General features: G+C 33.7%; 2 protein-coding genes across 2 annotated transcripts; one reads left to right on the plus strand and one right to left on the minus strand.

The window, feature by feature from the left end:
- Positions 1-106: 106 nt before the first annotated feature.
- Positions 107-8,024, plus strand: l(1)G0289 (lethal (1) G0289). Its single transcript, XM_962885.4, has 9 exons — positions 107-269; positions 2,694-2,851; positions 2,903-3,001; positions 3,671-3,952; positions 4,001-4,132; positions 4,186-4,588; positions 4,639-4,793; positions 7,076-7,432; positions 7,482-8,024. The coding sequence occupies exons 1-9, from the start codon at positions 185-187 to the stop codon at positions 7,548-7,550; spliced, it is 1,740 nt and encodes a 579-aa protein (XP_967978.1). The 5' UTR covers positions 107-184; the 3' UTR covers positions 7,551-8,024.
- On the minus strand, positions 7,986-17,296 carry nan (nanchung). The gene is made up of 14 exons (XM_962803.4): positions 16,937-17,296; positions 16,804-16,886; positions 16,659-16,754; positions 16,519-16,606; positions 14,820-15,186; positions 14,615-14,768; positions 14,420-14,570; positions 12,178-12,281; positions 11,675-12,130; positions 11,361-11,622; positions 8,541-8,722; positions 8,380-8,496; positions 8,209-8,334; positions 7,986-8,152 (listed from the first exon to the last, which is right to left on the minus strand). Exons 1-14 carry the CDS (start codon positions 17,025-17,027, stop codon positions 8,045-8,047), a joined length of 2,385 nt encoding a protein of 794 aa, XP_967896.1. The 5' UTR covers positions 17,028-17,296; the 3' UTR covers positions 7,986-8,044.
- Between the last annotated feature and the right edge of the window lie 601 nt (positions 17,297-17,897).

Here is a 17,897-nt window from a genome sequence, read left to right on the forward strand (position 1 = left end):
AAGTGTACACATTGCGCAAAACTCGCGCCGTGAAATCCACGTGGCAACGTTGCAACAGGTAAGTCAGCGCGTCATCAGCGCTAAGCCCTGTTCACGTTGCGTTAAGTAGTAGGTTAAGACAAAGCAAGCCGTGAGTGGTGATTTATGACGTCAGTCAACTTAAGTTTTTAGTAGCAAAACAAAAATGGCGAAGATATGTGTGGTGTGTGGTAGTTTGTGCGCGTATTTTATCTTATTTCTATCAACTGTGGCACTTTGTTCAGAAAATGGTACGTTTTTAGAGGCCCTTTGGCCGCACCGAGTGCTATTCTTCCAGTTTTCACTTCACTTTTCCGAAAAGTTGCACGTTCTACCACATTTGGGTCCGATTTTGTGGTGGTCTTTTTGCTCGGTTTGTTTAAATAGCCTACGTTCACTTTCTTGCAATTATTAGCGCGGTTTTGGGCGAAAAAATGAAAAGTTGGTGAATTTTCTGTCATAGCTTTTACACCACTTTGCGGCGCCTACTAAATTTTTCTAAAGTCAAACGTGTATGAAGTGTTCAATTCGAAACTAAAGCCTTTATTAAATAAAACACGGAAAAAGTAACCGAAACTTGTAGTGTTTGCGCTCTGAAAATGTTTAAAATTATTTGCAATAAAACCTTGTAAATTATTGTTTTAATCGCTGGCAAAAAACTGGTTTATACAACTTTACATATTACTTAAAGTACGATTTGTGGGAAAATAATGTTATTGTGCAATAGGCTGTGTGTGTACAAAATATTTCGCTTTGTTATTTAAATTATTTATTGACTTCCTGTAAATATAAAAACAGACGACTGATAATTGCGATTCAATTTTGTCAAATCCTCGTTATCTTATCTATTTTTGGAAACCCATTATCTTTACCGACTGAAAAAACATTGTATGCAGTTCGGGGGCACATCTGATTGAAATCATTTTTGGCGTCTGTCTTGTCACTCCTCTACGCTGAGGGGTTCTATTTTTATATAACCACGTACTACACAGTAATTCGCTAGTTCCTTTAGTGAATTAAACTTATTTAAGTTATTAAGATGGGTACTCAATAGAGGAAGTGTTTGAGAAGCATCTTTTAATTACCCATCTAAAAGTTGTTAATTAATTACATTTGCATGAAACTTGCTTTTCTCGCCTTTTTGCAGGACGTATCTAGTGCCAGGAATAATAATGATAATGACGGTTTATTGCGATGTTTGTGAGCTGCCGTTTAGCAAAATGCCAGAGGAGTAACAATAAAAATAAGTAGCTCCATTATTTAATTATTGCGTCTTTACTTGGCGAAAGAAGAAAAGTTGACGTGAATGAAGCAAAATTAGCGACTTGTTGTGAATGGATTCTAAATAATTATCTGACCACTTTGCGATTAGTTAATTAATTACTTTGATAATGTATGTAAAACTGTAACAGCGTTGACAACTGAAGTGATTATTTTTTCTGCGTTTTCTCAACCAACAGGAAGGACATTGCAATGAAATCAATTTTAAAAGTTTGACCTTTGATAGAAGAGTCAATAAATCAAATCTTGACAGTTATCATACTCTGCAAGCCTTAACTCATGTTCTAGTAATGCGAGCCTGTCTTAATTAACTCTAATTAATTTGGCCATTACATGGGCGTCGCAATTAATTTGTAGTCGTCGCGTGTCAATTTTTCCATTTATGTTACTTTTATTGAGGAAATGGGACTGTGGGAAGTTGGCAAATTTTGTTAACGAACACGTAAATTTAATATCACATGAAAAAATGTAAACAGAGTGCCACTGACTCCGGTGGGTGGAAATGTTTATTACAAAACTAAAACAAGTGGCTAGACGGTGGCGGAGGTGTTGGAATAAATTTTACTTCAGACAATATAAAAATAGATCAGTCACTATCTCGGAAGAACTATTTGGAAATAATTTAATTAATAAATCTGATCAATGATTGCAAATAAAGCTTTTTCGTGACATGCAACTAAAAATTGTTCATCCTTGCGGAACACCCTCCTATTTTGTCAGTGATTCAGTTCTGTTGCTTTCTCGTGTTTTTTCTGCAATTATTTTTTTCCCATTGGCTCAAAGTAGTTTACTTTCTTTTTCTGGTGTACTGTTATTAAGTCGCAGCATTGGAGAGATGGAAATACGCCTTTTTATCCCTCATTGTTTGCCTAATATCCATTTAATTATTATTTGCACGTATTGTACCGTTAGTTCTTCCACGAGTGAATCACCACAAAAAGGATGTTTATATCTCCGAACGTGTCATCTTAATTATTAAAGATCATTATTGGAGGGAAAGTAAATCAGGTCAATGCAAAACAGCGAATTGAATAAAAGCTCTCCAGTTATCCCATCTCGAGATGGTATTCAAATGACAGTTATTTGTATTCATTGTCCATTTTCGAAACTGCTTCCGGTCGCTGTGCATGTAATTAATTAATCATCGGCTCCACACAAAGACGTCGAAAATCGCCCGTTTTCCGAAATATGAATGAAACGGAAGCGTCCAGTACTATGATTTCAATCACATCGAGGCTAACGACACATGAACCATGTCAGCATGAAATTTAGTCAAAATACGGTTACGCTGCTCGAATCTGACGATTATTTTATATTTATGTCGTAGCAACAGCACAACGACCTTTCCTCTCTAACGAGGTGGAAAAAGCCCCAATTGACTGTCTTTTTTCCAGCTTACTACTACGAGACGGATTTTCAAGATGACAAAACTGAGTACGTCTTATCAAAGCAGTTATTAGAAGAAGTTTCGCATCGGTTTAGGAGAGACGCCCAGATTGAAAACAACCAAAGCAATGCAAGGAGCCAGAACACGACGCAACCTGTCAGGCCTGTAAGTTCACTTTGGGGGTAATTCAACCAAAATTCGGTTTGCCAATTTTAGAATGACACCAATGTGGCCCAAAGTCAGTCAGGGAGCAGCAGCAACGATACAAGCAGTAATAAAACACAAACCGACAACAAAATTTCTACAGCGAAAACGGTGGGTTTTTTGCATTGAATCTAAAATTTGTTGTCGCGACGTGATATGCAAAATTCGGAATAAAATAATTATTCAAATCGTCCAGTTCTCGGCGCTATTATTGCAAATAAATAAAATACGTATGGTAATGAATTCCTGTGGAAAATAACGCAGAGATTGACAGTCATCTCATCGATTTAATAAATGCACAATGGCGCCTTTGTGTTAATTTAATTTGTTTCTCTTCGCCGATAATTGATTTCAGGTGAAAGTGATTTTTGCGCGTAAAAATAGATTTGAAACGTAATTGGATTATGCTAATTCTAATGTTATGATTTATGTCTCTTTTCCTCGTTTGATAAAAAAGTGTCGGGTAATTACAACGCTGATATAACAATCAACAAGCGATTAGGTTAATGTTTTTGTACACAATCGCTCATTCAATTGCTTTAAAAAGTAGTAAACGATTTTTACGATTCGGAATTTTTACAAATGTGGCGAGAATGTTACAAGGTCGGATATCTTGTTGCAAAGTTTACCTCGAGATAAAAATTTAACTGTATTTTTTCTCCGAATTTTCGTTGTCTGCAGGCAAATGACCCTAATTAGAGCATTTAGCGTTTGAGTGAGCGCAATGTAATTTTCAGTGCAGAAAATAAAATAAATAAACATTTGAGTCATTTGTTTTAGAAATTGGGAAAGACTACTAAAGTTGCAACGAGCGTAAACACAACGAAAATCCAGGACAGTCTGCAGAAAAATCTGGGTGAAAATGGCACCGGGATCCGGAAAAACGTCACGACTGATAAACCCAAAATTCTCTCCAACCAAACGGTCGATAAATCGGTTTTACAAAATATAACATTGCCGAAAAATGAAACCGACGATGAGCTGGCCATTGATAGTTTTCCTCCCGATGCCAATGAACTGAACAAGACTTTGGAGGAACACCACATCACTAATTCGACTGAAGTGGGTATAAAATGTAATTTTTTGATTTGATTTGATTTTTTCGAATAGGACACCCACTTGTATTACAACAGTTCTCTGGTGACTGATCCCGAATTGGGTCGTTCCCTTTGGGTCGACTTGGAAAATTCGTCGGACACTAAAGTGAATGAATTGCTGTCGCGATCGCACCGACGAGCCGCTGTAAGCTTAAAAATAACCACAATAGACCCAACAACAATACTTTCATGTTGCAGACGGTTCAATTATCCTTTGAGTTTCCATTTTACGGTCATTTAATTAAAAATGTAACAATCGCAACGGGCGGCTTTTTATACACTGGTGATTACGTCCATTCCTGGCTTGCAGCCACGCAATACATCGCCCCCTTGATGGCGAATTTTGACACAAGCATTTCGAATGATAGTTTTATTAAGTACGTAGATAACGGGACTGCATTTACAGTCGAGTGGGAAAAAGTCGTCTTGCAAGATAAAGCAAATGAAGGAGAGTTTACTTTTCAAACAACGTTGCACAAGAACGGAGATATTGTTTTTGTTTACAAAAATGTGCCTTTAATTATTAAAAACATCACTGATAATCATCATCCCGTTAAAGTGGGGCTTTCAGATGCCTATATTATCGATCGGACGATATTTTGTGAGTCGCTCCAAACAATCCCAACACAATAAAATGACTTGTTGTTTTAGTGGTCCGCCGGAAGACAATTTATGAGTACCACCGAATTAATTTCGTTAAAGGAGATATCAGGAATTGGACTGTTATCTATTTGACGGCTTTACCCACTTGTTTGCAGAATGAAGACTGCCTGTCATGTGTGACAAAGGACATTGCTACATTCCAGGTGATTTAAATTTAAAGGCCGTGTCTCCAGTGCCCGCACAAACCTAAAAAACTTAAAAACGATTTTTCCTCTCTGTGGCAACTCAGTTTTGAATTCGATTTCTGAATACGTTGATAACTTGAAACTCCGGAATTTTCAAAGAATTATGGAAATAAAAGCTGTTGCAATCTGTGCCTAAGTTATCTGTCTAGGGAGACGTTTTTATAAATTTTTCATTTTTTATAATAAAAAAATATAGCGTAACGGTTTTGCGGAGGCGCATTTCTCATACTATTTTACATAATATTTTATTGATTCCGGGGCACTCCGACTTAAAAAAATCAGAAAATTCTTAATTTCTTAATTCTTACTCGTAGAGCATTTTAACCGCTTTCATCGTTTTCAAAACTTTTTTCGGCTTAAAAGTATACTACAGGTGCTCCAACTTTGGTAAATCGAGGTTTGTAACGAGAACTTAAATGAACTTATTTAGCTAGAAGAATTCTAACAAAGCTATTTCAAGGGAAGTGATATAACGTGAAGCAACCCCCACCTGTGAAATAAAATAACAGTACAACAAAAAATTATCAAGGCTTTTGCCATTTGTCATTTTACTCAGAATCTACTTGATGAGTAAATCGCTATGACTGCCAAAAAATAGCAAGGCATTGTTTTCCTTATTTTTTTTATTTCGAGATGTTACTGTTTTGACTGGTGTTTGCCTTCAGAAAGTGTACTGAGAAATTTCTATAGATAATGTGAGCGTATTTTGCTTTATTTTTCAATTATGCGAATTTCGTTTAATAGTGCCGGCGATCAACGGATCAACCATACAAAGTTTTTAACAGTTTGAAAAGTTTTATTTGCCACAATACTAAGCACATATTCACAATTAACTACGTATTTATTTAACTAAACCTTGAAAATTTAGCTCGCTTACATAACATACCAGAACGTATAAAATATTAATAGCAATAATTGAAAAAAATTGGGTTTTTATGAAAAGAAAATTAGTAACGAAATTAATGAATTTGTGTATATTGAAATTTTCATATATTCTTATTTCCACAAGGCTAAAACTACAAACTAAAATTTAAAAAGCAAATTAGATAAATAGATTTAGGTCGATTTACAGAACAAATTGCAATCAAAATTTAGTATGAGATTAACTGATTAGTGAATAATTTGACATTTGTTAATAGCAACTATTAAATAGCAACTTTATGAAACGAGCCTTGGCGAGTGTTGCAAAGAGTACGAGTGTCCTAATGCGAGTGTCATTATATGCGAGTTACATACACAATTTTTTTTCTACGATTCGGCCGGTTAAAAGTCAAGGCAATCTAATAGTTGCTGCCATGTTATATTCTCATTGGTCACTACTTGCCCTCGTGGTCACCACACTGCATTCCCATTGGTCACGAGCCTGTATTAATGAAAAATCTATACCTATATTATGGTTCTATTCTCTAATTGCTGCTACTATGTTATTGCTCTATCACTGTAAGAATTACAGCTGTTATTTAAATCTGTATTCCGTAAGCTCTGTGACTTTGTTAGCAACATTTCTACAGTAACATTCTCTGTTAAATAACAGCGGCAAAAACCTCGCTATAAAATAGCAAAGTAAATTGAAAAGAGGGTAGATATAATACAACAAGAATTTTCTTTTAAATATTTGTATAGCTTTTGCAATAAATATGAATTTCGGGGTGTCATCGGAGTTATAGATGGGGCTAATGTAAATATTTTAGCACCTCCTTCCACGGATCTGGAATATCCACCTCACGTCTACATAAACAAATTTTATTTTATACTACTTTCTTACATTATGTTTTTAACCCTATTCGCAGCGTTTTGGAAAATATGGGACAGAGCGCAAGTTTAAAAAAAATTTCTCGTTAAAGTTTTAGCCGACAATTTTTCTCAACCCATTGAGAATGAAAGGCTTAACATTTCTGCATTTTTTTAACCAATACTTTAAAGTGATTGAATTTAAATTAATTTAAAACGGGATTCTGTTATTTTGGTACGAAAATCTAGTTTAGTTCTCTATAATTTACAGCACACATTAAGGAATATTTTGGGTAAAAGATATTAACTGTTTCAAAACTATAAAAATGCCAACGTCGCATTTTCTCTTAAAATTACGAGGTAAAATGCGACGTTGGCTTTTTTATAATTTTGGAACACCTAATACAAAGGCACAACGGTTTATTTTAATTTTGCTGAGTTGAACCCATTGCCGCAGTGGAGGCACGGCCTTAAAGAAACCTCTGAACAAAAATTAACAAATTGTGTAGTGTTTCTGGTGCCCGATCATCAAACGGTGCTCAAATGGAGTGGACCGAAACCGTCAAGACTGGCTGGCAAATCACTGTCAGACTAAGAAATACAACGAATCGATTTGTTCTCACATAAGCGGGGCCGATATTTTCGACGCTAGTAACATCACGTATGTTCATGATGCTAACGAGTTTCAAAGACAATTAGAAGAGTATAACAATGCTAGCGTGATGGCGTCCACTCAACCTGTCAGGATGGGGGTTTCCAGTATTGTGGCAATTTTATTTTTAATTGCGATGGTTTCGGGCCTAGCCGTTTGGATACTTTATGCCTATAGGAATCCGCACACGACCAGCGGCCAAATCCTCATAAGAGTGAGTATTTTTTGGGTTTTTTGTTTTTGTTTTTAATTACTTGCGTTAGTATCGACCAAGTCAGTGGAGATGGCGAAGAGGTGAGGCCAGATATACAGCAGCGACAATACACATGTGACACTTTAAGTATTATATCACTTTTGGCGGATTTTAGCCTTCCATCTTAAATTTATGTAGGTTAACCACTTTGCATTCATTCAGAGAATTCGATGCAATATAAATAGGACTGAAGGAGTTTATATCGCTGTAATATCTTTATTTTACCATTAATGATGCTTTTCTGTGATAAAATTAAGGAACGTCCAAAATTATTATGAAATGAGAAAATGCCTTCTAAAGTGCCTAAGTATTAAATAAGGTGTGTTGTAAAACTGTTTCTGATATTCTGTTTTACTTGTATTATTTCTGTAAATACGTATATAAGGTGACGATAGGATTAATAGCCTATTCAAATTTTCAACTAGCAGGACGGACATACAAATTTGAAACAACTTCATATCATAATGTAGATTGGTAGTGATCTGTTATTTTTCAAATTTGCTTGTTAAAGACATGTAATTAAGTCCTTTAATAAATTTTATACCTACAGTAACTGTTCACAAAAACGTGCTTTCAATTCTTTTTTGCATTCTCTTTCAACTTTTCGCTTCTTTTCTTTATGTGTCTTTCATGCCTGCGCCGCATTTCTAGAATTTCCTTCATTTCCTCCTTGTCCTCGTCCTGTAAACAAATCAAATAATACATACAATAATATGTGTCAAGTCTAGTCCACTTACAGACTGGTTTAATCTCAACACTAAAGCCCTTCTTCCATCGGACATAGGTTGTGAATAAACCATAAGTTGTTTCAAACGCTCAGAGGGACTCACCCCCCTTTCAACAACCAAAACAATTCGCGCCCACTAAAATTAAACATCACAAAAGCATTATTATTTGATTCAAGTTACTTGTCTTTGCCACTCGTTTCTTGTCTCTGCGATTTTTTGGTAAGTGTTGCCCATCATGGCAATCAACATGTTGATCAGTAAAATTGAAACGATTACCATAAATACAACAAACAACATCTGGAAAAAACTATTATTTTCAACTCTAATTTTGTTAAAATTACTTTAGCTTCGTATTCATGGTCAGTTTTTTCGAAGGCCGCATAATAGTCACCGAAATTGGTCATTGACATCAGAAACATCGCCATAATTGACTCGATGGGGGTGGAGATGGGGTTAGTTGCGGAATCGTCAACGTCGTCAGGGGTTAGTGGGTTATCAAACGAGAGAAAAATGATGTAAAAAGCTAAAAGCAACAATAATGTAGAAGAAAATTGCAAATGGAAAAATTAAACGCTAGGTTATTTCATTAAAACGCTAAGTACACTTCCTAAGATAAATCGTAAATAGGGGCTAAGTAAAAATATGTATTAAAATCTAGGTAAAAAAAGGGACTTCAGTCTACTATATAGGAAAAGTTTTTTTTAAAGAGATTGATTTTAGTCGAATCTTCAAGTCAACAATTGAAGGGGACGACCTCAGTCCGTCTTAATTAAAATCACAAACAATCAAATTCAAAGCTTTCTGACGTGGGCACATCTTTTTTTTCAGTATAGTGTATTTTCAATTTTGTAACACATTTTGTTCTGTACTGAAGTCGTATTTGCTATTTCCCGCATCAATTATCTGATAGTTTTTCCAAAAAGTACAATATTACAACCCCACCTCATTTTCTTAAACAAGTGGACTGAGGTCGTTTTTCCCCTGCACCCTGCAATTGTTTTTAGTCCATCAAATATTTAGCTTAGCAAGTAGATGTTAAATACCAAAGTACAGTGACGATCATAAAGAATGTCACCCATATAATTCCTTAGTATGTTTTCTCGACATGGATTCATTATTTGATTAGGCATCATTGAGGATATTGATGATAAAATCATATTATTAGGGTCGGTGTACACAAAACGAGTTAAAATTTAATTCAACGTTAAATTAATTTAAATTAAATTACCATTTTTGAACTGACTAAAGTGGAACAAATTGTTATCATTTAATTAGAAAATTAAAACATTACTTTACTTAAAAAGCTAACATTAAAAAAGTTACTAGGACCTTTGTATTTGTTAATAAATATACAGCGTGCTCTAAAACTGGCGCGATTTTAGCGATTTTAGATAAATGATATGTGGCAACGTTGTCTAACAGTCGTGGTCGCAATAGAATTTGATCACCAATAAAAATAAATTATTTTTGAAACAGTTTCCTGGGTAATAATTCCCAGTCTTGGCACATCTATACATTGTGATTTTTTGGATGAATTTTAATTTTTTTAAATTAAAAAAACTGCTAAAATCTGATAGTAAATTTAAAAATAATTATGTATCGATTTGTTACGGAACGATTACCTGGTATGAAACAAAAAAATAATGAAAACTAAAGAAGTTAACACAATAAGTTTGTAGCTCCAGATTTTTTAAAACATAACTTTAGGGATTTTTTCAAAATTCTTCCCGTAATCTGCACTTGCTTCTCAATAACGTACCACCGAATTGGTGCGCCAGTTTTTGAGCGGCCTGTATAATAATCTATTCATTCTACCATTCTACTCAACAAAATTTTTTTTTATAATAAAACAATTGCTTTAAATTACAATAACAAACACACGGAACACATCGTAAATTTGCATTTTATTGTGTTCCGTGTGTTTATTATTGTAATTTAGAGCAACTGTAGCTGATGATGAAATTTTTATGTCGAAACGTACTATGTGTGTTATTGTAAATTTTTTTTTGTTTAATAAAAGGACCTAATAATCTAATGATAATTCCGCGTCTAATTTACGTAATCATACATTTTTGAGTAAATTAATTACATTTATTAATGTACACGATTAAAATATTGTTGATGTTACAACACAATAATACAAAATCATATTTCCGAGCAGATGAAACCTTCGGAGTAATGTTTATTGACGTTTATGACCCAAAAGATTTATTGCTGCGGTTTAAGTTCAACCCCCAGCTGGCTGGGTTTATAGGGGTGACATTTTTTTATGATCGTGACTGTACTAAGTATAGCGTTTCATTCGGAAATAAAATTAACTAGACGTCCTCGGGTGATGACTTTTGAACTATGTCGAAAACAGTAAAGAAATTTTCGTAATGCCACATTTAACTGACATTTAATGAATTGTTCAACAATTTTGCGTGTATAGTGTTAATTACTTACAATAGAAAGAATTACTTTAAAAGTACGTGGTGGTAAATACTAGCGTTGACTTTGGTTCTGTAGTTTTTCATGTTATAATGTGTTTATTGTTGGAACTTGAAAGTGGATAAAAAGTGAAAAATATTTAAATTTTGATTACAAAGTGTTATCAAACAGTTGTCTAATTAAAGATTATAAGTAATGGATCACAGCGAACACAAAGTTTGGCTCAAGAAACCAATAAATTAGTAAAGTGTTATGAATTTTAGGTTAGAATTTTCCACTGAAAAAATCATGAAATGCTGCGGTAAATCTACAAAACTACAATAAAGAATAACAACTGCTGATATATTTAAACGTAAATTATGCCAAAAGGTAGGCTTTTCAATGTCTTTGTAATAATTTTCCAATAAAGAAAGTGAACCAAACAGTCATTCGTTATTCGTGTTTTCCTCGTCATCTCTCATTTGTCAACATAAGTTTCTTGCATCAAAGATGCAATAATTATTCCGCATAGGCAATGCAATAATTGTGAAGCCTCAAAATTCGTACAACGCTCAAAATATCCGAATAAACATTTTCCCGCCATTTATGGTTACTGTTTTCGACCTAGCTCAGTGGCGCCCCCAACGATAATTTTACTTCCGAATAGTACCATTATTATTTTTTAGCAAATGACTATTATTTCCCTAGTAGTTTATTAGTGTCCAAATTGTAATTGCATTCAAAATTGTTACCTTGAGAAAACCCCATGACAAACACTAGATAAATTGAAGCAAATCTTATCAAATCACCCATCACCATCCTGTAGATCATCACAACGAAGGGTCCCACTGTTTTAAAACCTCGACAGAAGAAGAGAAAATACGGTGCAGTGGTCAACATAATCACCACAGCTACAATATCTTCAAACTCATCCAAACAAGCCAGTCTCAAACATGGCACCGTTAACATTAAAATACAAGAAAATAAAAACATGACTCTTGACGGTGCAGTCATCTATAAAATAAGCTATAATTATATTTTGGAGGAACAAACAGTTTAAAATTACAAGATTTTCGAAAAACATGCGCCCCCCTAAAAACCTAGCCTCGCGAACTGCGGCTGCCAGATATGCAAAAGCCCCCACAACCATCAAAACCTCTGCAGTGAGTCGAATTTTAGATTCGGGTGATTCTAGTTGCATCAAGCGACATTCTTCTTGCAAATTGTCCCACCATTCTTCCATGTCGCTGTCATCATCATCCGGGGTTTTACCGAACGGTATAGAAGTGAGATTTTCCCACTTGGAAGTATTTGAAACAGTGGCGTTTATTGTGACATTCACCAGTTTGGCCTCCTTGTGTGGGGGCCCTGGCCGTAGCGTGAAAGCAACAAGGGAGATCAAAAAATAGAACGCAAACGTGAAAAACTGTTTGTAGAATTTAAACTTGACAAAAGTGTTCCATTTCGCATTAAGCAAGTCGATCAAAACACCGTCCATCAACTCCAAGTGCTCGTCTTTGTCCTGAAATGACACGTAAAGTCTTGAAACTAAAGCCAAATTTTCCATACACCAAACACCACAAGATTAAGGGCTGAAGTTTTGCTTATTTGGCCCGTTTCAATGTCAATTGTATCAATCTGCGATAGAGGGTAAGCAGCGCACGTGATGCTGCCTAAAACTGTGGGTTAAAACGTGCATAATACAGGGTGACCTAGGGGTGCGTAATCGACCTATAACTTTTTTATTACTTAAAATATTGCCATGCAATCCGATAGATCGATTAAAAGTCCATAAACATAAAATATTTTTATTATACGAAAACTCCTGTATGTTATTCATTGGAGAAAAATGACCTGTAATAAATAAATTATTCAGAAGCTCCAAGGCTGTTAATGCTTGTTATCATTGTTATGAGTTTAACACTGCAGTTTGTTTTTAGGAAAATATGTTTCAGTAATTGGGCTTCTGAGGTGAACAAAATTTGTTCAATCCAACTTCGTTAATTTCGTTAATTAAATTTGAAGATAAAATTGGCCGTACTGAAATATAGTATAATCACTGGGTGTCCCAATTAACACTTCAGCAGCCAAAGTCGGATTCATTTAAATGGGATAGTTTTCTTGTTTAAAACCATTTTTTGTGGAATTCCACTTTAAATCTGCCAAGATTCTTGTTCATATAATTTGACTGTATCACGTTATTATAATTGCAAAATTATGTTTCTTTTGTCATTCCATACGATGCTTTAAACTTGTTTTAAAAAAATTAGGGTAAAAGAAATATGTTTAAATATTGTCTCATGTGCTCCTGTAAATTAAATGTGAGAACTTTTTTTGTTCAATAAATCAATAAATGGTTTGTTATTATTAGATTTTAGACCTTTTTGTCAGAAAATTTAAAGGACTGGAGGAGAGTATACCTATTAATATGTTTATACAGTTATAGAGTGGTGAATCAAAGTTGTTTTTTTTAATGGAACAGCCTATATATTTTTGCTTAATTAGATTCTACGCAAAAGAATAAACTATTATGGGTCTATCTCTTTTCCTTTCGGAATTATTCAACTTTTCGTTAAAAAAAGACCAATTTTTAAAAAATTATTGCGAAGTTGTCTATGATGAATATTTTCCGATAAATTTACAACAGAAAAACTCAGAATATCCTGTAGCACAGATTCCTGTAGTTTTAGCAAACTCTGACTTGAAACACGCAGGTAATGTACAGAATGTGTCAAAACGCAAAAAGTTGAATAACTCATTTTTTTCAAATGGAACACCGTGTATTTCATTACACATATCGCTAGCATTTTTTATAAGCGTTCTACCGATGTGCGTTTTGTATAGCAAATGAGAAACATTTCTTGAAGTGTTCAAAAATGTTTTTACTTTTTTATTTATTTTATTATTAATTTTTGATGAGTAAAATTTATTTATGTATCAAGTAATAATTAAATTACTAATGTAATTTAGTCACATCAGTACATTTTTCATATCAATAAATAAATTACCATTTGACTTATCAGATTTTAGGATAACAAATTTTCATCTAATATAGTATATATTTTTTAAATCTCGAAAAATGTTTTAAATTTGCTATGCAAAACCTATACCATTAGAAAGCTTATGCAAAATACTATTGAAAAAAATATATGGTCCATTTGAAAAAATGAGTTATTCAACTTTTTGCGTTTTGGCACACCCTGTATATTATCTGCGTGTTTTAAGGAAAAGTCGACTATTGCTAAAACTGCAAGATATTCTCAATTTTTCTGTGGCACATTTGTCGGAAAATATTCATTGGCGACTTCGTAGTGATTTTTCAAATATTGGCCTTTTTATAAATAAAAGTTAAATAATTCCGAAACGAAAAGAGATAGACCTATAATAATTAATACAAAGTACATTATTTTTCTGTGTATAATCTAATTATGCAAAAATATATAGGGTCAAAAAATATAACTTTGGTTAGCTACCCTGTTATAATACAACACCCTGTGTACAATAAAAATACATTTAGTTTATGTACTTTAATTTGATCTATTGCATAATGAAAGGCAATATTTTAAATAGCAAAAAGTTAAATATGCCATTTTAGTTCATTGTAGAATTTTGCATTTTTAGGAGTTTCTGATGGATTTTCTTGCCTCAAAATTTGTCGCTGGGATTTAGCTTAACACAGAGTTCTTTTCTTATACAGAAACTCTCAATTTGTACTTTATTTCACTAATTCGCTGTCAAAAAATTCTACTATAAAAAATGGTATTTACACCGATTACACACCCCTGGGCCACCCTGTACATTTGGAAAATACCAATTTGCCAATAAATTTCGCGTTCCAAGTTCAAAATGTGGAAAAACATATCGATTCTGGCAAGTTTTGCGGCCAGAGTTAGTGGAGTCAGACTCAACACGTTTCGGATTGATAATTTGGCCCCCACTTCGTAGGCCATATCGAAAGCCTCCTGGAACTACAGTTAAAGAAAGACTTATCTTTGAAACAATTTACCAATTTCTGCAAAATGACAAGCAAGTGTAGGACCGTGTTCCCGTTGGTGTCTTGAGCATCGGGATCAGCCCCCCTGGACAGCATCAAGCGAAAGCTCTCTTCCTGTCCTAAACACGCGGCGAAAGTTAGAGGATATTCGCCCCAGTATACATAGCTACAAAACCACAAGTAAGAACAAGTCAAACTTATTGTGAAAAGACAAAACCCTTCGTAATTCGTGACCGGGCAAACGTTGACCCACTCGTGGTCCAAGGAGTCATAACGAGACGATTTCTGATCTTCGGGACACATAAAGTTGCCACAGCAGCGTTCTTGGATATTTACACCCGAATCTAGAAGGAATTTTACCATTGACGGATCCTCGTTTACGATAGCAATGTGCAAAACGTTTTCTCCGTAATATTCATCCGACATGTAAATATCGTTAATCAATTTGGGGTAAAAGCGTAAAAGCCTCTTTGCGATATCAGCGTGCAAGGAAGTGGCATTTAGCAAACACAAGTGCATTATGCTTTCGCCCACGGCTCCGCGTTCCTTGATTTTCCAGCAAACGTGACGGTACAAATGCGGATCTGAAAATTATTAATTATTACATACAGGGTGACCCAGCAGTGTGTAATCGGTCTATAACTTTTTTACTATTTGAAATATTATCATTCTGTTTTTATTATCCGATAGATCGACTGAAAGTCCACAAATTAAAAATATTTTTATTATACTCAGGGTGTTGTATACAGGGTGGTGAACCAAAGTTAATTTTTTTTAAATGGAACATGATTCAATTCTACGCAAAAAATAATGTAATTTTATATAAACTATGACGGGTCTATCTCTTTTCGTTTCGGAATTATTCAACTTTTCGTTATAAAAAAACCAATTTTTTAAAAATCACTGCAAAATCGCTTATGAATATTTTCCGATAAATTTGCAACAGAAAAACTTAGAATACCTTGTAGTTTTAGGAAATAGACGACTTTTAGTTAAAGCACGCAGATAATATACAGGCTGTGCCAAAACGCAAAAAGTTCAATAACTCATTTTTTTCAAATGGAACACCCTGTATTTTATTAAATGTGTCGATAGCATTTTTGATAAGCTTTCTAATGGTATAGGGCTTGCATAGCAAATTTAAAATATTTTTTGAGATTTAAAAAAAATATATTTATTACAAAACAATATGTTAGCCTAGAATCTGATAGTCAACTGGTAATTAATTTTTGGATATGTACTAATGTGATTAATTACACAAGTAATCTAATTATTGCCTGAAACATAAATGAATTTCACTCATCAAGAATTATTAATAAAATAACACTTTAAGAAATATTGTAAATTCGCTATAAAAACAGCATATCAATAGAAAGCTTATGAAAAATGCAATCGACACATGTAAAGAAATACATGGTGTTCCATTAAAAAAAATGAGTTATTCAACTTTTTGTACACCCTGTACATTATTTCCGTGTTTCAAGTAAAAGTCGACTATTTCCGAAAACTACAAGGTATTCTGAATTTTTCTGTTGCAAATTTACTGGAAAATATTCATAGGCGACTTTGGAGCGATTTTTCAAAAATTGGTCTTTTCTACAACGAAAAGTTGAATAATTCCGAAACGAAAAGAGATAGACCCATAATAATTTATATAAAGTTACATTATTTTTTTGCATAGAATGTAATCATGCAAAAATATATAGGCTGTTCCATTAAAAAAAATGTAACTTTGGTTCACCACCCTGTATACAACACCCTGTGTATAATAAAAACATTTTCAGTTTGTGAACTTTAAGTCGCTCTATCGGATAATAAAAACACAATCGCAATATTTTGAATAATAAAAAAGTTATAGACTGATTATGCACCCCTGGGTCACCCTGTAGATTGATTATTTCGGCCAAGGGTTTTACTTTTTTGATACTGTTCTTCTGTTATTTCGGGGCCTTCATCATCAATTTCAAAATCTTCAGGGTTTTCCATTGCTTTCAATTGTGGTAACTACAATATTTGTAAAATAGTTGATTATTTGTGAAAATTATTGCCCACAAACCCATTTCTGGCGAGACCTTTCCTTATTCCTCAAAAGAACCAAGTCCGATATTGTGAAATACCGTCCAGCCCCTTTATTGTACAAAAAGTGCTCCACCTATTAATACAGGTTTATGTATTTTTGTTTTCTTTATTATTTTCTTTACCTTGGTTTTTATTGCGTGGTCTAGTTCTGCATATTGCTTGTTTTGTGTGGCCCGTTTCATTAATTCCACTAGGAGCCCTCCCCCTTTGTTATAAAATATTGTATTCTGGGCATAAATCTGGCAAATAACTTACCTTTCAAATCGCATAATTTATAAATTGGTTGCACTGAAGCACCAGCTTGCTTCTTAACACCACTAGTAACGTTACTTTCGGTATTACCCATGGTTTGTTTTTAAAGTAGCGTTTTTTTAAGGGGCTTGAAAATTTTAGAAATGGTTTTCTTTATCAGTTTTTTCCAAACAAACATCACTTTTTGATAAAAAATCATCTTGTGTGCGGCACAAATTTTATTGATCAAACAATTTGGATTTCTATAAATACGAGTACGTGTGAGACGAAGGCGCTCGTTGCTTTACACGAAAAAATATGTGAAGTTATAATTAAATTGCATGTTTTGTGAATGAAGCTGCCATTAGGGTTAATTAGGCAATTAGATATTTTTTTCATTTATCATTTAATTAGATCGAACTTTTTTCTCATATTTGAAAATTATGAACATTCAAGACTTGCGATAACACTTCAGAATTAAATATTACTTTCACTATAAATAAATCTACATTTTAATAACATATTTCAAAAATGAGAGCTTCAAGACTACTACAAATAGTAGTGTGAAATTTTCAGCTTTATTTGCTCTAAGTGCTCTAACCATGAAACAAGTTTTTAATGGTTAAATAAAAAAAATGTTACTTCCGGTAATAACACTAGTTTATAAATCTTTATAAAACGTTTACCATTTGATCGTCTAAGTTTCCCATGTGTTGTGAGGATAATTTTACCACAAATAAAACAAAAGGTCTTTGAGCTTAATCTCCATATACTTGCTGATATTTTAAAGCAAATACACTGTTTAACAATTAGCTTATCACAGAAAAAAAGAATGCCAAACTAAACACCAGAAACAAATTTTCAAAACGTTTAGTGAATGTCTTAAAAAAACTAGACGTGACAGACAAATGTTTTAGTTATTAGTGAATAAGAAGAAAACTAAATCAGTATAAATTATGTAAATTTTGTAAATTAGTGTAATATT

Source organism: Tribolium castaneum, chromosome 5 (genome assembly GCF_031307605.1).
Source record: "Tribolium castaneum strain GA2 chromosome 5, icTriCast1.1, whole genome shotgun sequence".
NCBI classification, from domain to species: Eukaryota; Metazoa; Arthropoda; class Insecta; order Coleoptera; family Tenebrionidae; genus Tribolium; species Tribolium castaneum.

Bases quoted from the DNA above. Each gene is read 5' to 3' on its own strand.
- nan (XM_962803.4), bottom strand. From the start codon at position 17,027: ATGGGTAATACCGAAAGTAACGTTACTAGTGGTGTTAAGAAGCAAGCT. The intron at 16,755-16,803 runs GTAAAGAAAATA...CTGTATTAATAG, and splicing joins ACCACGCAATAAAAACCAAG to GTGGAGCACTTTTTGTACAA. The intron at 8,153-8,208 runs GTAAGTGGACTA...ATTTGTTTACAG, and splicing joins TGTTGAGATTAAACCAGTCT to GACGAGGACAAGGAGGAAAT.